At 38.3% G+C, this 27,070-nt stretch overlaps 1 protein-coding gene across 3 annotated transcripts in view; it reads right to left on the minus strand.

Moving 5' to 3' along the window:
- Positions 1-27,070, minus strand: part of WAC (WW domain containing adaptor with coiled-coil) — a 55,664-nt gene that overhangs the window by 16,873 nt on the left and 11,721 nt on the right. For all 3 annotated transcript variants that reach the window (XM_036379249.2, XM_036379248.2, XM_036379247.2), the window contains exons 4-8: positions 18,561-18,667; positions 17,702-17,817; positions 17,028-17,140; positions 15,289-15,597; positions 315-560 (exon numbers count right to left, since the gene is read on the minus strand). In XM_036379249.2, the coding sequence (XP_036235142.1) occupies positions 315-560; positions 15,289-15,597; positions 17,028-17,140; positions 17,702-17,817; positions 18,561-18,667 (891 nt within the window). The remainder of the gene's footprint in view (positions 1-314; positions 561-15,288; positions 15,598-17,027; positions 17,141-17,701; positions 17,818-18,560; positions 18,668-27,070) is intronic.

Below are 27,070 nucleotides of genomic sequence, written 5' to 3' on the forward strand. Positions count from 1 at the left end.
AACAAAGAACAGTGCACGAAACAAAAGAACAAAGAGCTCTAACGAAATTTTGCGCAACAGACAAATGCTGATATAGTGATTAAGTCACCAGTTTCAATTACACTGCTCATGTACATCAACATTTATTAATTTGAAATCCTTAAATGCTGAGAAGGTTTAACAGAAAAAAAAAGCCACAAAAAACTCCACTTTACCTAGGGATTCATTTATTCACTTTTCAATCAAAATAAGGCTTTCATTTACTACAGTCTGGTATGCAATAATACACTAATGTATGTAAATGAGAGATTACATGAACTTTAAAGAATCCTTACCTTCATTGATTTTGGATATATCTACGCTAGAATTATTAAGCTGCAAGGTGGCTTGCAGAGCAGGCAGCAGCTGTCGAAGGAGATTTGGGTCCTGAAGTAATGGAGGAATTGGTGATTGTGGGATAGGTGAAACAGGAACTGTAGGAGCAGATGAAGCAGGCGCAGAAGTTGGATTCAGTCCAGAAGCAGAAGATGTAGAAGGAGTTGTGCAAGAATGGGATACAGACTTGTCCACAGATGCAGACTCTGAACAGAAGACAGACAGTATTTTTCATTTTCCCCAATACAACCTGACAACTCACTAGTACAATACTCAAATTCAGAAGATCAAATGCCTAACTACCATTTTAAGAAAAAAACTCACAACATTAACAGAACAAAAATTGAAGACAGCTGATTTCTAATGCAGTTTATGCTACTGAACCTAATATTTATTATGCGCACACAAATGCAACTTTTCCATTTCAAGATACTGGATGAAAAGCAGCCAGTATTAAAAATAGGACATTTTTTTCCTTAACCTTTACGGCAAATGTGGGCCAAAAATTCCTTACTGATCACCTCCACTCATATTCTACACTTTTTTCTTATGATCTCAACCTTTCTTTGGAAAATATACTATGAACAAAAACCTCATAACCCACGGATTTTGCATATAGGCTACTGTGTCAAATTTGACAGGAGGGTATAAAACCATACTTCATTTATGAAGAGACCAGTGCAAGAAGCCACAAATATAAGTGTATTGTACAAAATCCAGCTACATTGCTGAGGATTTAGAAAGGATAATGAGCTGTACTAGAAATGTAAAACAGTGCTGTTAACATCCCCACAGCAGACTGGAAAAATATCTAAAATGTGTCTGCCTATAATTAATTTTTAACTTGTCAGCTTCTTCTGAAGCATTAAGACTGATATCCTTTATTTTATTAATATGATTTTAGGAAATATTACCACTTTTTCTCCAGAGAAACACACAGTACTTAAATACAATTATACTATATGGCAATTTGTTCTGATTAATATGAGTTAATTAATTTTAAATATGACTTCCACTCAACAGAAAGTTGCTCCTCCATTCCAATACAGTGATAAATCTCTGCAATGGAAGTATTTCAACTTACTATATGTGTACCTTCAGTCACTTCAAATATCCTTCCTTTAAGAAACTTGGATCACCATACTTCAATCTGAGCTCCTCCTTCTCTCATCCTCATTAAACCCTCAGAGACCCTGCCCACAAATTCAGTCAAGACTAATGCATCTATAGCACCAAAGAAGTTGGATGCAGAGCATAAAGCCATGGATCCAAGATCTTATGCAGGATGTCCGCCCACAGTAATGAAGATCCAGATTTTAAACCCACCTCAAACCGGGCAGAGAAGGCCAACCTGCATGTTCTACATTTCAGGCAAAAGTCTAGAAGTTTTTCCCAAAAGTAGGGAAAAACTGGCTAGGAAGTTCTTTTACTTTAACGGTGTGCTTGGTTTTTTTATTTGAAGAAATGGTAAAAGTAAGATGATGCTGACTTTATTAGTAAAGAGGTGATATGGTCTGGTTTGTTTTACTACTGAAGAATAAAATGTCATAGAATTTCTAACAGCTTTTGTATTCCAATAACCTTAACTGCAACTTCCAAGACTAATTTGGAGAAGAACCCTAAAAAAAAACCAAACAAAGAATTACAGAAGTAACGATGTGTAAATCTTTTCACTAAGATTTCTCATCTCACTGGGAAGAGGATTTCTGTTTCTATGTTGTTATTCTATTAATAGCTTATAAAGGTCACAAATACTCCAGAAAACTTTTTCCAGACAAGTAGCTGAGAAATCTGAACCAGAAAAAAAAACCTGCTGAAGAATTTGAAAGCCTGCAAGGATGCAACAGCCAGGACACAGAGACATATTTTGGAGTTTCAGGCGAACTTCTGAAAAAGATGTGCCTCTATCTAGTTACAATCTCCTCAGGGTTGGTAGCAATGAATCTGTGAAGGGACATGGTCATTTGGCCAGGAGCTTTGGTAAGAACAACTTAAAAAGGGACAAAGGGGTTACAAAGATTGAAGATGGGAAAAAAAGAATAACCTGTTACAAAGCTTCTGTAGTGTTTTCAGTAACATGTGAACTAGAACAGCTGATTAGGTATTAGTTACCATGAAACACTAAGTCATTAGTAAAAGTTTTTGTTATAAAATATTGCACCCTATGTTATACCGTTTAAAGTAAACATTAAGATAACTTCAGGTCAAGACATATCCAACAAACAAGAATCTAATCATACTAAACAAAAACATGTGAAGTTGAAATTGAACTTGGATCTGTCACAGTCCAAATAAGATCAAGATACACTGGCAGACAAAAGCAAGGGAAATAAGCACAATGGAGCACGTTAGTACTTACATGTACAAGCCTGCTACCTACAGTTTTGAAAACCTTACCAGAAAAACAACCATTAAAAACCCAAAAACACCTTTATTTCAAAATGAAAAAATACTGCAACTGCCAGCACTGATTTTAAAACATATTTAATGCATTTAGGCTTCTCTTCACAGTTAAATATTAAGTTATTTTAAGTAAAGAATCAACTCACTACTGTATTATTTATTCATGTAAGCAAATACCTAATCCTCAAACCACACCACCATACCAAACAGCTGGAAGTGCTTTTCACCCATGCTGCAGTTTGAACAGAAAACACACTGAATCAAAGGCAAACTCAAGCTAACAATGCAGTTAAAATAAACCTTATACCCACCCAGTCCTGGGTATTCACTTATTACTTGAATAACAGAACTCAAAACATGTCACTCAAACCACCAAATTCCATGAGGTCTGTAAAACTACTTTAGTTTGAGTTTTTAAGCTCTAAAAATGCACACTGAATTGCATCAACACAATACAGTCAAGTTATTTCTTTCAAACAATATGGAGACATTATTTCACAAAGCTGTATTACTGCAGGTATTTTAAGTATAAGTTAAAATGTATCTGTGAAAGGTATTTTTGTACATTCACCCTATCAAAACTAGAGAAAGGATACAAAGCAAGGATAACACCTACTGCTAACATTCCAATATTCTGAGATGTTTAGCAACTCAAAATCAAACCACTAAATGTTATAAAAGAATACATCTCTATGATTATGACTACCTACATCTACATCACATTAGAACTGCTACTTAACACAGAGGATGCAGAACAATATGACTGGTCAGAGCATCACTGCATTTCACTAATTTATTATTAATGAAATTTAAGCTTTAAACCTGTGTCTGCCAAAAAAACACCCCAAAACAATCCTGTAAAAATATTGGTAGAAATTAAAGTATTTCTGGTTGGTATGAAGTAGCTGTGTTGGTTCTCGCCAGGACAAGGTTAATTTTTGGAGTAGCCAGAGGGGTTGGGTTATTCTATACCACCTCACTTCACTACCAGGGGCAGGGGTAAGGGAGTTTTTCCAGTCAGTGTAGCGTGAATTGTCTCTCTTGTACACCCTTTTATTAATATTGTTGCTGTTAGTGTTCATTTCTTATTGCTGATTCCAGTAAATTTTTCCTATCTCAACCTGCAATCTTTTTGTTTTGTGCCTCCAATTCTCCTCTCTAGCCTGTCACAGGGGAGAGGGAGGAAGCAGTGAATTAACAGTGCATGGGGAACACCACTCATAAACCTCAATAGCTTTATTTGGCACCCAAAAGGTTGAGATAATCGATCTGACCAGAGGGGTTTGAAACAAATTTGATTTATGCATTTGTTGCATTTGGGCAGGGAGTCAACAGCCACAATGTTGCTTGGTCTGTTCACATGGTTGTGGCACACAACCCTGTATATATTCCTGTATACACCCTGTGTGCCCACCACAGTATCTTTTCATAGCAGGGAGAGAGAGGGATCAGGATTGCTGTGTTGTTGTATTGTGGGAGACCAGTTTATGGCATGTGGGGGGCGGCAATGAGAGTTATTTGGGATGTGTGCTCAGTAATGCTCTTTTATCCTTTCTTTGGGGCCTACCTCTGGGAGTTCATGAAATTGTACCTAGTCTGTGGGGGAACAGGGGCAGGTAATTTTCCCCAGCTTTTTATGCCCTTTGTCACTTTCAGGCCTATTAAACCAGCTTTTGGGAATTTTGGATTTCCCTTGGTTGTTAAAAAAACATGGTCTTGCTGCTATGTCTCTTGAGTAGAGTCTGTACCACGTTTAGAGTCAGTGTGGCCCACAGCATGTTTAGAATCCAGAGAGAGATTTCTAAGGAGGTCTGCTCTGCAGGTGGATCATCATGAGTGGCATGGAATGTGAGAGAAAATGGGCCAGTTTTGGGGGAAATTCTCTGCTTCAACGGTTTGAAGCTCAACCCTGAACAACTACAGAATCCTGATAAAGCAACAGTATATTTTCAAGGAGGATGGATGGTGTGACATCTCCAGAGGGGAGGAAATCATTGCAGTGTGTTGGGCACTGGCCATTCTTTACCAGACATAGTTCAATACTAGACAGTCCCTCAGACAACAGGAGGAAAACAAACAGGCACTGAGACCACTCAAACAGCAGCTGAACCACAGGATGGATCTGTGCCACTAGAAGTTGCCCTATACATAAGAAGAAATCCAAGATCAAATCAGTTCAGTTAGTGAGGGATGAAGACAAAGTAGAACCCTCACAACAGCAGGAAGAGGAAGGGCCAAAGATAATTACCCAATCCCTGTCCCTGAGTGAGATGTGAGATATGCAGGAAGATTTCAGCTGCCAGTCAAATGAACTCCTGGTAATCTAGCTGCTCCAATGCTGGGGTATCATGGCCCATGATATGAAATTAGATGGTAGTGGAGCCAAGCAACTGGGATCTCTGTCATGGGATATGGGCATTAAATAGGGAATTGGGAAGAAGACATACCCTCAGCCTTTGGAGGTGACTCCTGTCATGCAGGAGGGAAGGTATCAGGTATCATCTCAAGGACAATCTAGTAGTGCACCCCAGCAGGCAGAATGCCATGGAAAAAAGGTATCCAGCACATGAATCAGATGTGATGGAGTAATGTACAGAGATTCAAATAACAAGGAGTCTCCTGTATATTCAGATCAGGTCCAGTGCACACAATCCATGTGGCAGAAGTTTGTACAGAGCATGCCACTGTCATACACCAACTAACTGGCATTCATGTCCAGAGAAGGAGAAACAAACAGTACTTCATGTGACTACCCAATGCCAGCAATATAAAGATCATCTTGACACACACCTCGGCTGTGGAGACTGTCCAAGACTTTGGACAAACTTGGAAAAGTCAGCAAGGAAATGTCCTGTGCCCTGCCAGTACAGACCAAAGTCTCTGCTATTGGGAGCAAGCAGCCCCCTGCTTGAGAGAGAAGACACAGACAAGGCAACCTGTGCTTTTATTGTGAGCAAAACAGAGGACATGAGGAAGTGGGATGGAAAATCCACCTCTGCCCTAGCAATATGGGTATGTGAGCTGAATGTTTGGAAGAACAACCACAACAGGAAACTCTTCATGGACAAATGCCACTCCAGTTTTCAGTGGGCAAGTCCTCAGACAGAAGAGGTGATGTTACTTCTGATCCTCTAGAAGGAACCTCCAGTTCATATTTATAAGGAGTGAGCAATGAGAACTATGACCAGGTCCTGCCCCCAGCCAGATGGGGGAAAGGGATAATCAGATCTATTGGCCCAATGGATCCTATAATTGGATCCAATAGCCTGGCACATCAGACCCCAAGAGTACAAGGCTTTAGTTGACACCAGCACGCAATGTGCCCTGATGCCATCGAGATACGTAGAGACAGAATCCATCTGGACTTCTGGGGTGACAGGGGCATCCCAACAGCTGACTGTACTGGAAGCTAAGTGAATCTGACTGGGAATGAATGGCAAAACTATCCCACTGTGCTGTGGGTTTTTGGAGAGTGCATATTCCAGATTACAGACAGGTAGTCAGCCCTCTCTACCATGTGACATGAAGAACGATTTCAAGTTGGGCCCTGAACAACAAACTTTTAAACAAAACAGGATCATGCAGTCGCCCTGGGCCAGTCAAGACAGAAGATGTGAAAAATGCTCTACACTGCAGTCAGTGAGAATGGTCCTTCCTGGAGTGTCTGGTAAAAGCATCTGGGGAAACACAAGGACAACCCCTGGAGTTCTGGAGCTGGGATACAAAAGATTTGAGGCCTGCTACGTCCCAGCTGAAAAGAAGATACTGGAAACTTATGAAGTGGTTCAAGCTGCTTCAGAAGTGATTGGCACCGAAGTACAGCTACTCCTGGCATCCTGACTGCCACTGCTGGGCTGGAGATGCAAGGGAGAAATCCCTTCCGCACCTGATGCCATGTGGAGAAATTGGGTTATGCTGGTTACACAGCAAACTCAATCAGGAAACCCCAATCACTCTTGGATCTTGGAAGTCTTCACTAACTGGCCCAAAGGTGAAAATTTTGAACTATCATCATCAGAGGAGGAGGAGAAGGTGACATGTGCTGAAGACACTATATCACATAATCAGCTACTACCAAATGAAAAGTGATAGTCTCTTCACCGATGGCTCCTGCTGTATTGTAGGGACACACCTGAAAATGGAAAGCTGCTGGACTCCTATGAGGCAAGCCACAGAAGCTACTGAGGGACAAGGTGGATCAAGTCAGGTTGTACAGCTGAAAGCCATCCTGCTGGTTTTAGGTATCACTGAATGAGACAAAATGGCCAACACTCTACCTCTACAATGAGTTACAGACAGTTGCAAATGCTCTGTGGGGGTGGCTGGACTGATGGAAAAAGACCAATTGGCACTGGAGAGGGAAAACCACCTGGGCTGCTGTACAGTGGCAAGACATAATTGCTCGGGTAGGGAAGTTCACTGTGGAAGTCTGTCATGCTGATGCTCTCTGTACCTGAGAGCTGGGCTACTGAAGAACACCACAACAGGAGAGGGGTGGACCAAGCTGCCAAGCTTAAAGTGTCTCAGATGCATCTGGACAGGCAACGTAAGGGTGAATTATTTATTTCTGCCTCAGTGGGCTCATGGCACCTCACATCAACAGGAAAGAGATGCAACAAACTGACAGGCTCACGACTGAGGGCTGGAGTTAACCATGGACAGTATCTCACAGGTTATCCACAACTGCAAACCACGCACCACAATCCAGCAGACCAAGCGGGTAAAGCCCCTGTGGTTCAATGGACTATGGTGAAAATACAGGGAAGCCTGGCAGATTGACTGTATCACACTTCCACAAATCCACCACAGCAAGCTCTACATGCTTACAATGACAGGAACAATCGCTGGATGGCTGGAGACATACCCTGTGCCTTAGGCCACTGCCTGGAACACCACCTCAGGCCTTGAAAAGCAAGTCCTGTAGCAGCATGGTACCCTCAAAGAACTGAATCAGCCAATGGGACTCATTTCAAAAACAGCCTCAGAGATACCTGGGTCACAGTATTGAGTGGATATATAATATCACACACCAGCCTCTGGGAAAACTGATCTGTACAACAGACTGCTAAAAACCACATTGAAAGCAGTAAGTGGTAGGGCCTTCAAACACTGGGAGATAAATCTAGCCAAGGCCACCTAGTTAGTTAACACCAGAAGCTCCACTAAGCGAGAAAACCCTGTCCAAACAAAACTTTCACGTACCACAGAAAGGGATTAAGTCCCTGTGGTGCACATGAAGAACGTGTTAGGAAAGACAGTTTGGATTACTCCTTCCTCAAGCAAAGGCAAAACCCATACACAGGGTAGGCAAACCCATCCATGTTTTTGCTCAAGAACCTGGGTGCACTTGGTGGGTAATGCAGAGGGATAAGAAAACACTACGTGTACCTCAAGGGGATTTGATTGTATTGTGAGAACAGTCTGTAATGTTGAATTTTAAAACTCTGGCTGCTGAATGACACTGTCACTGTAGGCTATAACTATTGTGGACAGTGAGTATGGACTGCTTCAGATATACCAATCAGGAGATTCTGATACATCTTGCAATTAGCCAGGAGCACACCAGGTGGAAGGTGTAGGATCTGGGCATGATGTAGGTGGTATAGAATAAGGGGTGGATAACGTCCTGGATCTGGCCAGCACAGGGTTAATTTCTGCAGCAGCCAGGAAGGGCAGTTATTTTGTACCATCTCACTTCACTGCCAGGGCTGGGGAAGGGAGCCTTTCTCCAGTGGGAGAAGGTGGCAGCAGCTCCCATATTGCAGCTCCCCCGTGTTAAGCTTTAGTTCACAGGTGAATTTCTCACCTCTCTTGTACACCTTCTAATAATATTGTTGCTTTTAATATTGTTGCTTTTACTGTTCATTTCTTATTTCATTGCCATTTCCAGTAAATTGTTCTCATCTCAACCTGTGATCTTTACCTCTTCTTCACAAAGAGAAACCCCTCTGTGATGGAAACTCGCATGTTAAAAATACAGACTACAAATTAGTTGTATATAATCACAACTTTCTATAGCTTAATTTAAACCCATCTATCTTACTTCACAGCTCAGACAGGATCCTAAATCCTAGAATGCTGCCAACAAAACAAAGCCTCTAAATACTTCCACACCCATTTTTGAGTAATGTAACTACAAAGTTTAAAACCTGGTTTAATTTATGATGCTGTACAGGGCCTGCAAGTTTTGCCTTTTGAAGTTAATTTAACTAGCCAGAACTCCTCAAGATGAAATATTTGTCTGACAAAAACCCTCAGATATCACTCACTGGGGTGTATAGATTTCCCCTGCTTTTACTATAAATAGAAGCAGAAACTCCTCACTCCCTTTCTTTTCCTCCTTAATTCCCTTTTTCTGAGAGACTATTTCATTGTTTATTTTGCCAAAGAATTAAGTTTACTTTCCAACATCTAAAACACTGTTTTTTAGTTTATTAGAGTTTTTAAAAATGGCTGTTAATAATACAATCCTGTGGTTCTTAAGCGCACTTGAAGCCCTCAAACATCACGAAACACAGTCAAGATGAACACAGCATGCTGAGAATAGTTAAACATCTCCACAAATTTAAATCCTGTAGTTTTACAATTCTGATACGCCGGTCCCCTACACCTGTGTCAACATCAATTCATGGTCCTTGACAAGCAATCTACACTATTATTGCAAAATAAGGATTTGGATTACGTGGCAGTCATTCATAAACCTAACATGAATCATTAAGCATCAAACTAATTTTGAAATGACAACTGGACTTCTACCAACACAAAATGCAAAATTAATCCACGTCTTATAAAGAAATTTTTATAACAATTTGAGACTTTTGCAGGCTTTACAGCACAGATTATGGCTTAATAAGTGGAACAGGGCAAGGCTGCAGCCTCTTCATTGTCAACATCAATTTCAAAACAAATGCTGTGCAAATGACTCTAACCTCACCTAAAACTTCAGCTTTTATCATGCAAGTCCCAAGGAAAGCTTTTTAAATTAAAAAAAACAAAAACTAAAACTACAATACAGCATACTGCGATCTCTTCAAGTTGTAAGAACTTCATTAAATAAAATTTGTTTTATCTCTTCCTCTGAATAACTAAAGAAAAAAAAAGAAAATTAGATCATTTTCAAAATAAGTTTTTGTGATTTTAAAAACATGACTTTTCACCAATTTCTCCATTATAAGCTATGCACAATAAAGTCTCAATATGTGGAGCTTTTAAAAAAACTTTAAAAATCCATTCCCTTTGTGGCAATAACAGTTTGCTTTCTGACAATTATGCAAGTAAGTTTATTAGACGCAGCCTACAAACAGACCTGTATTATAGAACTAAACAACTTTCTGGACCATCGACTTCATTCACGTGGGGAAAAAAAAATTGACCAAAATAAACCCACAGAGGAAAATAAAGTAAGCAGATGGCAAAAAGAAACACCATTAGATTTGGACATTAACTTAATGGGAAGAACTATTAATTTGGTAACATTAAAATGGAGCAGCAAAAAAACTTTTTATAATAAAAATTATTTTTGAAAACCACAATGATTAGGGAAGAGCTTTCTATTCTTAACCCTCTCTGCTAGGAGTGTGACCCACAATCACATCTTTTGGACAAAAAAGAAAGAAATCCAAGTTATCAGTCAGAATTTCACATGACAAGAACCTGTATGACACAAGACGCAGTTTAAGTTTTGTGAAGAGGTTTGCCAAAGTTTTTGCTGAAGTAGAAACACCAGGTCAAGTCATAATGGGAACATTCTGGTGTGATTCTTCCAAGCAGTGGGAATTTTTTAACAACCTATAATGGGTTATTAAATAATGGCCAAATAAATGGTTATTAAATGGTTATTAAATAATGGCCAAACAATCCTTTCAGAAAAAAAACAGGAAACAGATCATTTTCAGCAGTTGTGCCAAAATGATCCTCAGTTTTTTTTCTAAGCACCCTTATCTTCTCAGTTTGAGTCAGTACATAAACACACTACAGTATCTTGCCATCACCAATCTCTGCCCATTATGACAAGAATTTTTGCACCTAAGCAAACAGCTGATCTGCCAGGACTGACATGATGAAATGCAACCCTGAGCCTACAAGACTTGAATGCAAGGGGGTGGAAATCGAAGCCTTCTGATTGTTCAGCTACTCTGCTTCAATGCAGAGGTTTGACACTGCCAGTCCCACACCTGTGCTGTGCTGCTGCCACCCTGCTGTGTCTGCTGGAGGCCTGTGAGCACCTGGAAGTTGCTTACTCTCCCTCCTGACCAGGGTGCGCCGAGCTCATCAGGCACACGAGCGTGACAGAGAAGTGGATGGGGAAAAAAGAACAAAACTGGGAAATGCCTTTTTTGTGAATAAAGGACTTCACAGCCCTCTTTCTGACAGCTAACATACTTGCACTCCCTGTATGACTACCTTTAAATTAATGCTATATATTAGCTTGTTCTTACTCTGATTTATAGCAACAAAGACTTACTCTTAATGACATGAGATTACCAACTACTGTTGACTAGATGAATCCTAAATTATTAAAATGACTCTGAGTGTTCCTATAGCTTTTACTGCTGATGTATTTTTTATCCCATTTAAAACAAAACAAATGCATCCCAAGTCCTTTGGAGTCAACACTATAATATTACCTCACTCTCTTGTGAGCTTGAGCTGTTATCTTTGCACTGCTAGCAACTATTAGGCACTAGTGCTCTCACAGTGTGCTCTCAGTAGGAGAAAAACTACATTACAAAATTCTAGAAATTTGTATCCTGTCGCCCTATAGAACTCATCTCTGCTTCACTGATTAAAAAACTACTACCCAGAACAGCTAACAGAATTGCTTCATTTTCTGCTCATGATTAAGTCATAACACATTTTCTGTGCTGAAGCACCTGGAGTGTATAGGTCATCAACTAAGCTCTCTGAGCACTGACAGTCACATTTATCTGTTTTACAGTTCAGTTCTGATCTACTAAGGACTGTAAGCCACAGCCAAAATACATAAATATTTAAAAGCAATGCATTCTGTAAACACATTTGGCCAAATGAAACTATAGTAACAATAGCAACTAGAGTCTCAAAAGAACTCAAATTACCTAAAATACAAAAAAAAAAAAAAAAATATCCCTATTTCTCACATTTGGATTACTCCAGTCTTAAAACTGAATTTTTTTTGTATTTTACCCCTGCTGTCCAGACAAATGTAACAGCAATGTTCAGCAAACAAGCATTAAGTATTGGAGGAAACTAATTTTCTCACATGTAACTTTTTCTAACCGACATATGAATTGAGTAATGTACTTGGAACTGCAAAACTCAGCCAAAGAAGATGCAACAATACCAGAAGCAATGTTAATAACTGACCACTAAAGCTAGCAAGTGTTACAAGAAAACCACAAGAGTGAGAAAAGGAAAAGAAGCACTGGAGTCACAGCCCATCCAGCATTGCACTGGCCAGCTTGCCGTGCCCTCATAAAAGTTTTAGAGTATTGCTGCACTAGAAACAGAAGTGCTGCCTTGATGGGACTTGGAGGAAAGGTGTGAGAAGCAGTATCCTACAGACAGACACACTGTTAAGATACGGACAATACAACATTTCATTCTGAATTAGAAATAGGAAAATGCGATGTGCCCTACAGATAAAGCAGCCAAAAAGTAGGAAAAGCAACCCCACACTTTACCTGCATAAAGCACTCACAGTGAGCACAAACAGAAGCAGCAGATTCTGACTGGAACATTCAAACCAAAGGGTAGAGGTCAAATAGTTCCCCAGGAACTCTCCACTACTGCCAGCCATTGAGGGCAGAGGACTACTGCTAACAGCTGAGCTATAGTTCAGCCAGGGATTTTATTCAATCTCCTTGTGGGACTACAACATACCCCTGCAGCAAAAGAGATTGAGCTGAAAAAAGCATTGTCGTTGGGTTTTGTGTTTTTCTGTTGTTCTTCTGTTCAAAACTATTACTGCTTAAAAAAATAAACACTGAAATCAGAACTATTAAAATAGTGGTACATATACGCTGGGATAAGGCAGCCAGCAACACATTCACAAGAAGCAAGAATTCATTTAAGGAAGGACTACTGCACATATTATTCAGTCATTGGACCAACCTATTTTTTTAGGCAAAAAACAGTTTTACCTCTTTTTAGAAAGAGAGAGGGATGGCATAGTCAGTGAACAGAAAAAGAAGATCAAAGGCTATTTGCTTTACTACTGTAAACATAAACCTCTCAAACTATTTTTCAGTTCTGCAAAGACTTTTAGAAGATTGTTTGAACCGAGTGTCTCAGGACAATTACTGCATTTTCAATTTGTAAAACAGCTACAAAAAATATTTAATAAACTGCATACTTCTAGTACTACAGGTTCAGAGTCACCTGAGAGAATGAGTAACAGTAAATCATCCAAAGCACTGCTGCTTCCCTTCTAAAAAATTTAGATACGTAAAATGCTACGGAAAATTTACTGGTTTAATTTCTTAAAAAGACAGTCCAACATTCATTCACCAGAAAAAGGAAAGTGAACTGAATGTACTGTTTGATGAGCTTTTATCATGACAGCACCCACACTGAAGTCTTCTGTTTCTGTACAAGAAGTAAAGCAACGTGTAAAACTCACATTTTCTACAGTAAGAATTTCAAGCCCAACATTTACCTATTCTAATTCTTCAATTATTTACTAATTTTCTGTAATTGACCCTTTTCTGAAGCTCAGTACAGTATTTGCTCACAATCAAGGGCCATGAAACAGATCAATGAGGCATGATTATTACAGAGAATCTATTCATTTAACCCATATAAAATTTAAAAAATACCTAAGAATACAGAAATTCAGTAAATTATTTAATATGGAACTATTCATGGGTTCTAATATCTAGATTTACAAGACTGCCCTGTGTGATTGTTTTCAATATTATTCCAAGTTGTATGTCCTCAAATTAATGTTGTATGTAAGAAATACTTCAACTCTCTGCCAACATCTGCAGCAGTTGTCAGGATGGGAAGTTCCTTCAATTTCTGTAAGAGTCATCTCTTCAATTAATGAAGATGTGCAGTTAAGCAGCAAAAGAATACCCAGTATGAAATCTGATCACACACCAAATGGGCATCAAGAACATGCCAGAATTGAGTAATAAGAGGGGGTTTAAGTGTATTTTAAATATAGAAATGGAAATGGAGTAGATATACTAAAGGAAAGAACACCTGACACGGATGTTCTGCACTGTAATGTGTACAAGTGCATCAAACTGCAGTCAGAAAATCGAGGCTGAACTGAAGCAGGTAACTACTGCACTCAGTACAAGAACCATGCTTGAACTAGTACACCTTACTTTGTCCTTTACTGTGTTGAATAGGAAAAGGCTTGCTGAAAATAACCTGTTCCTCTGTAGTTTACAATCAGTATTAATAACCCAGGTTATGTAAAAATTGCACAAAGTGTCAAGAAAAAATGTAAAAATATTTCTTTACATGCACAATTACCTTACAGTATGTGTCAGTTTTGAATATTTTGTGTGGCCAGCTGTTCTTAAGTCTGTATAGAAGTTGGAACTCTTTAATAAACAAAAATGGAAGAGTCGAAAACAAACACAGAGCACAAGACTAGTGTCAGACCAGAGTCTGTTTTGGTCTTCTTTTTAAAACTATTTAACTAGGCCAACTTGCAAGTATGGACAGGGCAACAAGCCATCTTTCAAATAAAGAATTCAATTACATATTAAGTACACAATATTTTATATTAAAACACAACATGATTACCAAAAATTATTTTCTCCCTCCTAAAGCCTTCAAAACAGAATTTTCTTACACAGTACCACTCTGAAAACTACACCAAAGTAACCCACTATCAGTAATGACACACATCTCATTCTCACAATCTTCTTGAGCTCTTCATCTCTAATAATGAAGTAAATCTAACAAAAAGACAGAGGTCTGAGAGGTCATAAACAGCGCACAGTGAAGTCCTGATCTTTGCTCGACTGTAACTGGATCTACCAGGTATTATCAGGTAAAAGAAACACATACTATCAGATTTAGAATTGAAGATCCAATATTTCTCAAGATGCAGATCAAAAGAGATTAGCTCTTAGGAAAATGTAGGAAACTCTCGCTTTCTGTAAGAACTGTGCTTGTGTTGATTGAAAGGTTTGACACTGGCATTCCAAACAATAACAGCAATTCATAAAACATAATGGTCCAAAATGACTTTCAAATTGTGTAACTACATGACAACTCAAATAAATGGCAACGATCCAAAACAACAAGAGAGAAAACAAGAATTAAAATATGCTCTACAAAAATACATTTGAAATGTTAATTTGCAGAATAAGGCCATAAATAGTAAATATCACAGTGTCAATTTGAAGTTCTACAAGGCACAGCAAATTGGGTTTGGGGGTAAGTAAACATATCAAAACAGCAATCAGGTTCTAAAAGCACACACAACCAAAAAGGAAAAAAATCTTTGAATTCTAGTACTAACATACTTTGAACAAGCAATGTAATGCAACGCATTGTCTTGAATACTAGAGGGAATTTCATTACACATACCTTTTCTCTCTGTTTTCTGTGCAGGGATGGAAGATGCGGATGTAGACAGTTTTGATAAAGTAGATGCTCCATTAGCATCAAAGGATTTCTTTGGCTGGTGATCAGATTGTAGAGAAAATGGACTAGGAGGAACAGTGCTTGGGGTAGCAGTTGGATGAACCACTGTTTTGATGGGATGCTGTACTGGAGTAGAACTACTGTGAGTCTCTGCTCTTGGCAGTCTGTAGTCTCTGTCATTGTGCCTGCTCGTTTGAGATAAAATATTCTGTGGGAGCATACTGCTGGTGTCACTGGAATGCTTGTCTTCCACTTTTTTTCAGGATTCCCCAAGTAACATTGCAATAAAACAAAAACAAAGGATTAAATTAGAAACGCGTCTAAGATTGCAGTAACTGATTAATACAGCTGCACACCAACAACTAGAGCTGATTGAACTTCTTATGATTAAAAAAAGCTTCAAGTAGATCAGCATCAAAAAAGGCAAAATTTAATTCTACTCACTGACAAAATGTATTTTCTCTGACCTTTGCTTGATTTAGAGCTCCAGTTAAGCACTGTATTTTGATGAAAGGCTGCTTTATAATGAGTGTTACAGTCAAGTTAACTTTTGAAGTCTCCTAAAAAGATCTAAATCAAGATCTATTATTTCCATCTTGTATTTAGTGTGAAGAGATAATTTATGCCATTTTTCTTTTGTTCATTAAAATCCCTGAACATCAAGTATCATTTAATAGTTTCACATTCTACGCCTTCAAAGAATTCCTCTCCGTGTCACTTGAGTACTACTACAACAAGCTTACTTACAGTTAATTCAAGGCATTTATATATATTAAATGAATGACTCATCTGCACTGGTCACATGATCATAGACTAAAATATGCTACTCAGAGAACATACCAAGTAAACAGAGAGTAATTCTTCTACAGATTCTTACATTTTCACCTGTCACAAAACAAATACTCACTGCATTATGCATGACTGCTATCTTTTTGCAGCATCCAGTATATTTTAGCATACACAGTAAGTTTCAGTTTACACAGAATACCCCTTTATACATCACCTTGTCAAATCCCAAGAGCGTGGGTGAAGAATAATGCTTTGGCTTCTGCTTTTAAACTACCCTGAGAACTATGCTACAAATTTATCCAAACTACATCAGGATATAGACAGGATCTTACAGTACAACTATTTTCCAGAAGAAAACTGACAAAGATTAAAGCTAGGTATCAGGATAAAAATCTCCAAGTTACATAAATTTACAGTCCAGGGAAGATTTTGCTAAGAGTATTGGTGAGGTAAAAATGCTCTCAATAACCCACACATGCCTCTGAAAACCCTGATATCAAAATCCATTTAATTAGGTTATTATTTTTAGATGTGAAATCTTTATTTTTAAGGTCAGAATATGACATTAGCAGGTCTCAATGATCACAACAGTCCAACTAAATTACAGATGATGCAAGTTGTTTAAGTAACTACCCATGAAGATAATTAAACTCGACAGTAAAAGCCACAAAAAGGAGGAGAACCATGAAAAGCATTAAGCAAATGTTGCACTAGTAAAGTTATTAAAAGAAACCACATTTGTGAGAGTTAACTGTGCTACCCATTTGGCTTTTATATATGAAAAGGCGAGAAAAAGAGCTAAGGAAAAGGATATTTTATAGTTTTTGAAGTTTGGAAAAGAAAACAGTGATGCAAGCAAGGCAAGAATATATTGCTGTAAAAAAACCACATACTTCCACTGGCAAACCCACTGGCAGCTGTCGCCTGCATCACCTCTCTTCTGTAATCCCTATCTTTTGGAAAACTGTTAACTGACATTTTGCTTGCTTCTTTTTGTCTCTGCTCTCTGAAGAAAAGAAAACAAAAGTTAGGTAAAAACGTATATTATCTAATAATAAACCAGTTTCTATAAATTACATGAGATGAATTAAACTGTTAAGTGCTTGCTGCTACAGGTGGGGTTAGCAAACCCCAGCCACTGCTTCCTTACATGCATGCTTGCTGAAGCCCACAATATACCAGCTCAGCTCACGAATCTTGTCCAAAATAAAATCCACCCAAAAAACCCACCCTGAAACAAAACATTTAAAACAACACTCAACCAGAAAACTAAAACAAAAATCCAACAAAAACAAATAAACCCCAGAACAAAACAAAAACCAAACCAACCAACCAAACAAAAAAACTCCCCCACCAACAAATCATCTCCACACCAACCATACTTCCCTCTCAGGCTCTGGATTGTCAAGGGATAAAAGAGGTGCTAGAGGTCATGGTAAGGGTAGGAACACAGCAGACTTAGAGCACAATCTTTTACAGCAGTAATCTATTAGATAAGCTCAAGTGCTCTGAAATGTGCTTAAGAATATTTGTTCTTTATACAATTAAAACAAATACAAACATATACCTTTCCAGCCACTCTTTTGGTTTTTCCCACTGTGAAACTTCTGTCCGGCAGTTGTAGTAGTATTTTTTGCCTGAAGAGCTGATGTGCTCAGACCAATCATCCGCAGAATCATAAGCCTTTAAAACAAAACAGTGTTGGACAAAAGTCTACTTGAGAGTTTGGATATACAAATTTAATATCTTTCATTGTTTTTAAAACTACATGGCACCTTCTATGTACCCATATCACTGCTTTCCACCACCTCTAAATGACAGCTTGAACACATGACCAGTATCCTCCTGCTGCATTCTGCAATGGTTTCCTTTATTCCCATCAAACCCCTTAACAAAATCTAGTAGTACATTTAGTGGTATACAGGAAGGTCAATACTGATAACGTTAGTTTCCTTCACCTTACAACATCCTCAGAATTATTATCTTTCCAAAATTTTTCACTGATCACAAACGTACCAATTTTAATTTTGGGCAATTTTTTAAAAACACCACTGCAACTACTAAAACTTTGATACTGAAGTGACTAAAATTCACAATACGTAATGCATTTCAAGTAAGTAAAATCACACTGTCTACGCTAGATTTACCACAAAGTTCATGGAAAATATTTCTGTTTCTATGTCATTAAAATAATCTAATATTTTAAAATGAACAACAGGTAACTCAAAGCTCTAATGATTACCAATTAGAATAGTTTTAAAACATATAACAACTGCAGGTTGGGTTTACAGAGTGTTTATAAAATAAAGACTGATGTTGGAAAACTCAAGCACAATGTATATGCTGCCTGTCTTAGACAAAATTATGAAAATATGGTGTGTATGAACAGGGCAACACATTGATAAAAATCAATCACAAATACTCACTGCATCAGAAGTTTTGCTTGGATTATTGCTGGGATTAGAAGAATGGGAATTTGAACTATGAAGAGCACTGTGGTTGTGTGAATTTTCTTGTGGAGAGTAACTGGTCCCTGAAAGAAAAGAGAAAGACTATTCACCATGTATGATTTCAAAGTAATCAACCATCTGCATTCTAAGGAGGTGGAAGGGCAAAGAAAAGGGAAAGGGAAAAGGAAAGTTGTCCAAAATCTGGATCACAGCCAGGTGAACCACAGTTCAGATGCAGAAGTATTTCAAGAGACCACATGCACATTTCTTTTTCACACAGCATAAAACTTACTTTGATTTTATAATTGAGAGTAATCCAGTAAGACCAGTGAATCGACAAACTCTCAAACTTTATTTCATTACTAGCAAACAAACAGCCTTTATAATTTTGATGCTTTTAAGAGTCCTAACATGCCAATTCAGAAATTAACAGACATTTTCTCCTCAACATTAGATCAGAAAATTTAAATAGCTTATCAACAGCCTACATGGTTAGATGCATAAAATCAGGTTTTAAGTTTACTGAAGCAATGCTGTTTTCTTAAAACTGTTGTTTTCTTTTGAGACTACTTGTTATTAGTTCTAGACAACTATTTCTGTTTACGCATACTGAGCAGACTAAATTTTCCTGCACCTCAGTCTCTGCAATAAAGGTACTGGCATCTAGAACACCAAAAGCAGCACTTCCCAAATGGCCACCTGCTTCTGGCCTCCCTACCAACTACTCTTCAAGGCAACATGGTTTTCCTCAATGTGAAAACACTTGAACACCTGAAACAAGAAAGGAGATAATTCTCATCATCTTTTAGATCTGTGTTTGTGCCTAAGCTCAAGTCACCTGAAAAGTTCCATCTACAATTAAACAAGAATGCCCATTTCACACTGCAACCTTCTTTTGAATTTCCTGCTCTTAAGGCTTCCCATTTCTCTAAAATTTCTAAGCAAGTAAAAACTTTTCCATTATTCTAGATGGGATTTTTCTAAAGTTCCAAATATTCACATAAATCGCACCAAACTAAGTAATTTTCTTACACATTTCAGGAAAAAAACAAGATATTGCAAATATAACATTCTCCCAGCTTTTACTTTCCCTTTCCCTACTGAGAAATTTCTCAATACCCAGGGGTACTACATGAAGTAACACTAGCTTCACAAGTTGTATAGCAATCTAGTATTCATAGTAAATAAGAAGTCAAAGTGATCTGAAAATGGCAAAGACTTTATCTTATGGGCAATTACAGTAAAGAACAGTAAAGGACTGATAGGTAGGAGTGAACGGAGTCATAAAAAAATAATTGTTTCAAAGTCTTCTGAGCTACACACACAGAACACGAGTAAATGACACAGTATGGTGCAAAATGAGAGCCATTATAATGCAAATTTTGTCTTCTGAGCCTTCTAACTACACAAGCAGTGACAAAATTGCAATTTCAAACTTCTTTCTCCCCACCTTTAACCCTGCAGGTTAGAAAGACAGTCCACCACAAAAAAGCAAAAAGAGGTAGACCACCACCAAACTGTTTAGTATTCTATAAAGGTTAAAGGTCAATTTGCACAAACATGAGTTACCGCAACCTGAACCAGCACTACCTCAAAACCTTTCCCTACACTATGTTGGCTAAAACTGTATGTTATTCTCTGTAAAGATATAAGGGGAAAAAAGTAAGGATAATAGAGTAAGTCTCATACTCAAATACAGTTTTTCAAAAGCTAGACCATAATCCTACACCAAAAGTATCTTGCATGCTCAGAGCCAGGCAGAATGACTTGGCACGGGGGCAAGTTAGGCTTGTCAAAGCAATACTAACAACCATGACACACTTGTGATGCACATGCCTAACAACAACAACAAAACCCCATGTATAGATGCATTTGATTTCCCCCCCCAAGATATAAGTAGTATATCATAATTACGAGGCTGTGCTCCACAGCTACACCAACATTCTCAATTTTTTTAAGACACTGATCATGTAGGGAAATAACTGTTTAGCAATTCTTTTAGTATTTATTTACTGTATCATTCTACTGAGGTAAAAATCATTAAAACTTTTTAATGTATTTTTGTAGGTTGTTCAACACAGACATATTTTAATTAATTTCTGCTAAGAGGTAAAATCATCTCCCTTTTTCAAGGAAAAAAATGAGATGAAAATTTACCAGACGGCTTTGTTTGAACAGTCCTTTCAAAACATTAGAAAGCACCAATGCATTTAATTTACCTGTAAATTAATTAATTAATCCTGTACCACAGCTGCAGTATCACTACACTTTGTTCAGCATGCTCAAGACATACATGGTGATTTTTAGATTCTGTAGTGGCCTAAATACACTGCCAGGTGTATTTACACCTAAATCTAACAGGCATTTCCCAAACATGAGAAAGAGCCAACAACATACCTATTATATCAATAAAATATTGTGAAGCCAATTCTATCCAGCCCATAAACAAACCCCTCAAATTCACTGTGCAGACTTGAACCCCACATGGTGTATCAGCTCAGCAGCATGCCCCCATGTCACGCAGTGCCCAGCCCCAGTACCGAGTCACCAAGGGCTCTGCAGGAGTATCAGCGCAGCTGCAGCAAGTCACACCCACCTCCAGCTGGCCCCGATAGGCAAACGCTGCCAGGCAGCAGTTTCCTCAAGAGGGGCCCCTGGGCCTCTCTGAGCTGCAGTCCTCCCAGACTGTCCACCCACATGCTCCATCCATCAGGAACCCTGTCCTACCTCAGCGGCATAAGAACTCATCATGGGTGCTCCAGCAATGCTGACTGCCTCATGTGACTAGGACAGGCGACGCGGGCCTTTACAGAGCTGGCCATAAATGCATGCTGATGGTGCAGGGTAATTACAGGTGTGGGTTCACCACCCAGACCTCCATTCTGTTTTACACATAATAACACTTTATGTTTGGATCTGTACCCAAACTTCAGGAATGAGCACACAAAAGAACTGCTGAACTGCTGCTTACTGTTGGAAAGCTTACAAGACCAAAGTGGATGATACTCTGGGGAACAAGAATTTTAGGCACTTCAAACAAGTCAAGGGCTTAAACACTGTATGTACACATGACAACCATATTACCAAATTACCTTTTTATACTGAGGCAGCAAGGTTTTAGTATGTGGTTAAATCCATGCACAGCTGTCACCTAGGAATCTGACAATCCAGCCAAGCAAGCAGTGCCAGCTCAAGTTGTCTGGGAAAGTTGTTGAGGATGTTTAAAAGGCCAGAAAGCAACCCACAAGCAGAGGTCTACCTCTAAAAACAGGGGGGTTCCCCTCACTTGAATGATAATTTGCAAAGCCTAACCCCAAGCAATTCCAAGGTGGCTGTGACTTGCCACCAGCTCTGTATCTCCCAGCTGCATGCCTGGCAAAGGAGATCCTGAGAACAGGATCACCAAGACTAGTCCAGACCCCAGAAACAGGCCTGATAAGGGAGAGAGCATACTACTGTCCCTTGAGACAGCTCCTCATGGCAACTTCTCACCTTCTCCTCTTACAGTTAGACCTTCCTTACTAGCTACACTTTCCTCAGGAAAGAGGAACAAAGACTTGGTTTTGCACTCCTTATTAGCATATTTTCAGATTTAGCAATTGCTCATATATATCTTTGATGCACCATAAGGAAATTTATATTATGTTATAAATACTCCAATTCGGTTTCAGAACTCCCCATGGAAATGTTTACTGCACAATTACAGTGAGTTTCCTCAGTTTAATCATTATTTTGAAAGCAGTTGAAGCTGGAAAGAGCTACTCCTAACTGGAAGATGGCCAACAAGGGCATCAGCCCTACAGTTATATAAAACTGTAGTGGTGCAACTGTGTGAGCAAGTCTTCCCTAGTGATTAACAAGTCACAGGGTAGGTCAGAATCAAGGCTAAAATATCACAGCTATCTCCTAACCTTTCCAACAAAAATCACATCTTTCTTACTAATGCATGAAAATCACCAGAAAGCACAAAGAGCAAGGGTCTGGGAACCAATTCAAAATTGACTTAATGCCTACTACAGATTTGAGATTCTGTTACAAAAACATTAAAATGAGTCCTAGTGTAAGTTGTTTCCGTATCCCAACTGCTGAATCCAAGACACTTTGAACTGCAACAAAGGCTCAAAACTATCCTGGACTTGAAAAACAGATTTAACATAGGCTGAAATAAGAATACTCCATTTTCCAATACAGTCAACTTTTTCTAGCAATTATCAAGTTAATGAGCATCTCCATTAACATCACTTCAATTCTGAAAGTATAAGAAGTTCAAATTTTGAGTTAACTAAAGATCAGACTGCTCTAATAAAGCACCAGGTTTCCCTCCCTTCTCCCCTACCATCTTCAAGATCCAACCAAAACTCCCTTTCCAAAACCTGTGAACTTACACTGGCAATTACAACTTCCACCTGAAACCACCTAAAATAAATTTTCTTGCCATTTGATTAGAATAATCTAATATATGACTGTGCATTACCCACCATCCTCTGGCATCCAAGTATCTTAGCCTAATTAACTCTTTTTTGGTTCATAACATCACACAATATCAGAATCATAAAATCTTCTACTGAAATGCACAAGTGGGAACAGAGACACATTAGAGTTGCAGTATACATACTGTTGTACCACATGACAGTTAACTTTACACAGTTCACTGCTGATAGAGGATTTATGTTTTCTTTTTAGCCACAAAAATACCTTGTTAATATCCTAACTCTCATTTTGTCCATACTGAAAAGTGTCAGTGTAGATATAAAATAAACGAAGTTTACAGGTGCTCACCAGCTGGAACTCAGAGATGGTCTGCTCCTCCAGCCCCTCTAGAGGGAACTGGGAATCAGGAAGGGCTTTAGGAGAGTCACTGTTTCTGTGCCCACATACTGGGCATGTGGAAAGAAACACTAGGCAGCAGAAAAGAAAGGTCAAGGAAGGTCATTACCTTTGTGACAAGTCTATCCATACTTTCTATGACTCCATGTTCCACCTCTCAGCTAACATGCAATCAAATTCATTAAACTACAGACAATATCAGAATCTGAACTTCCTCAAAAGAACAAATACTAGCAAGTAGCAGATACCAATTAGTTGTTAATAGAGAAAACTTAACAGCAAGATTAGTTTATGGTGGTGATATTATATGGGGATAACTAAGACTTCCTCAAACGGTAAAAATTATAGAAATTTATCTAGGACAAGTCTAAACTAAAATGTCTAAAGTGTATTTTAACTGGCTTTGTTACTTCAATGCAAATCTTTGTGCAGAAAACTTTCTAAAGTACTGCATATGGGAGAAAATAAAACAACACAATAGGAACACAATACCCAACATGCCAGCACTAACAGAACAGCCTATCATGGTCATTTTGATTTGCCAAATGTAAAAGTAATAAGAGAACAATTTTTCTTCACTGCATTTTTATGTGACCTAGTGTATTGAAATAAACATGGCTGCCTTCCACACGCAACCAAAAGCATAAAAACTTGCAATTTTCCTAGCAGAGCAGTGGCCTCAGAGAATACACCAACTGTGCAGTAACATTTTCCAGAAATTCATAACCTACTAAGTTGAATGCGCAATGCTTTGCCAAAGAAAGAAAATCTAGCCTGATCATGGTACTGCCCAACTACATACTCATTATGCCCCCCCAAGAAATGTTTTATACCAGTCAAGAAGTAGCTCTATTGAGCAAAAAAACTTACAAAGCCTTATTTCTTTCCCTACCCCTCTCTCCTGCCACAGTGCCAATCCAGCACAGCAAAGTCTGTACTGTTTTGCAATATCCGACTCACAGGGTAAGCATTCCAATGTAAAGAAGTTCCCTTTTTCTCCAAGTTACCACTCACACAGAATTTTACAGACATCAGCCAAAATCATTGCTATAAACAGACCAGGAGTTAGACATACATGGAATAGCACAAATGACCAAATGTGGATGAAAGTGATATTGTAAACATATAGTTTTATTCATAATAGAATTTTCCTTCTAAAACGGTAGTAAGAAAGTGACACCTTGAAAAGGAAAAGTGAGGAGCAGTAAACTAATGAAAGTCAAGGAGTCATTTTACTAATGAAACACTCAGCAAATGCAAAGGCATTACTGATTATTAAAAAGATAAAGTTAAATCTTACATATTGCATAACGTACAGTAAATTTTATTTTGCTATTTTCTGCTTACTTTTCTATTTTTACTTAGCTATACTCAATTTATTTCAGAAATTGAAGCTTAATTTTAGGGCAAACAGACCAAACTGTTCTAGAAAGAACACCAAGTTATGCTGGCCCACCAAAAATTAAAGCAAAAGTTTAATAAAATGCCTTAAACTAAATTCAAACTTTCAGTTTTCAAGTAACAATTCAGGGATTTACCACTCTAGCAGCTACTGTTTTCCTAGGGTTGTACTTCAGCCTAAATGAGTAACACAGCTTGGGTTCTCCTCACTGAAAGAGCAGATAAACTTCTTTTTATCCAACCATCCTATCATTTGCTCCTTTCCTCCTTACAGCTACAGGTTAATAATTAAATAATTTTGGGGTTGTTTTCTTTCTCCTCCCCGTCCATCTCCCAGTAGCAATGAGAAATCACTTTTCAACTTAAGACTCAACTTTGAAAATTATCAGGTTCACTAACAAGGTCCACTGAATGCAGTGAGTTTCTGTATGATCCAACACTCAAATGTCACAAATTATAGAGCTGAAAAAAGCCTAAGGGATGAAAAATGGATTTTCAGCACACTCCAGAGATAATTCCTACCGATTTTCTTCTTCAAAGAACATCAGTAGATTTTAGTTTCCTTTATATCTCAACTATTGAAATAACAATAAACAAAGACTGGACAAATAATTTTACCATCACCCATAAAGATGTTTATTCTTTACTCTAAAGTGGAGTAAACAGCATCATTTGAAAGAATTTGCCTGTTTCTCAATAATTAAGGCAATTTCCAACCAGCTTCTAAACATTTCTGGTAAGACTCAAATGTTCCTAGAATTATAATGTACAAAGTGGATTTATGAGGAATTAAAAACTATGGGTAGACAAGTTCTTCAGATTAACGTCTGTGATTTCCTCCCTATAGGGAACTTTAGGTTCAGGTCACCTAATAAAATAAAAAATGCTAGCAGCATCCTCAACACTCCTGAAGATCTACTAAGACACTCACTTCATTTGAGATGAATCAACTTGAAAAAAGCAGCTTAAGCAGCTTCACCTATGGAAAATGTGAGTGAGTACCATGAATTTCAGCAACAGTCATATTCCTAACTCTCTGGCTCACGACACCAGAAGATTTCAGTATGTTTAATAAAAAACCAAAATCCTTGTTCGATATCACTTATGCCAGTTTGAAGTTTGAATTGTAACATTAGTTAACATGACTGTATTTGTACAAGGAGTGGGACATTGCTCTAAAAAGAAAGGAGGCAGGTTGAGAATAAAGCCAAACTCTGCCTTCCTTCTGGACCGTGGCTCCCAAAACATTTACATCTCTAATACAGTGTCAGAGACTGTCCAAGAGAGGTTCTTCCAACCTCAACTAACAGCTTCATATAGAGACTTTTTAATTATTACGACATGCAAAAACAGATGTGTTAAACTGACTGCTAGGATCCTTACCACAAACTAATAACCATGTTATCTGAACTCCATATGGATCAGCTCAGCAAATGGACAATGGACTGAACTTCCCCCTTCAAAGAGCTCCTCAGCAACACCACAAAACCCAAATGAGCCTCCCATGAACACACTGTAATACAGCACTGAGAGTCAAGCTCAGTGATGGAAGTCTAACAGCACCACAACACACTCTCCTACCTCCAGCAACATTTCCACAAAACTCATCAGCTAAAATTAAGCACAAGACTGAGACTCTATTTCTGATTCACATTAATTGTTAGTAGACAGTTCCAAATTTAGAAGTTTTTTCCCTTCAAAAGCCAAGAAAAACTAGACAAGACATTTAAAAAAAATACATTAGTCATCTGGGGCAACAGGCACATACTCAAATGCTTCATGAAAATTAGGCTCAAGGGATACTGAAGTGAATAACAATTCCTTTAACATTGCAGGAGGGGGAGGGGGGCAAGCATCATAAATTTTACTTTTCATTCAAGGAGCTTCTTAAAGAACATAAAATATTGGAAGAACCACTGATATTTATCAACATACACCTCAGATGGGAGTTACTCAAATGCAGACACTTCATAAAAACTGTATATTTCAGTATTTTTAGATTACAAACAGCAGAGTAGGACTGTGAAAGACTGAAACACCATAACCCAGTCATCACAAACTGTAGTTTGATTAAAATCAGAGGTCATGCCAAACAATTTCTGCTTATAAGGAAAAAAAAAGCAGTTGCCCAAACACAGCTCTGAGACTATTTCCCCTTTTTCTCTGTGTCTCCAGCACCAAATTAACACACCCACACAGAAGCTCCAAACAATTAACTAAGATATGATAACTTAATCTCCCTAACAAAATCCCCTGAG

Source organism: Molothrus ater, chromosome 1, assembly GCF_012460135.2.
Source record: "Molothrus ater isolate BHLD 08-10-18 breed brown headed cowbird chromosome 1, BPBGC_Mater_1.1, whole genome shotgun sequence".
NCBI lineage: Eukaryota > Metazoa > Chordata > Aves > Passeriformes > Icteridae > Molothrus > Molothrus ater.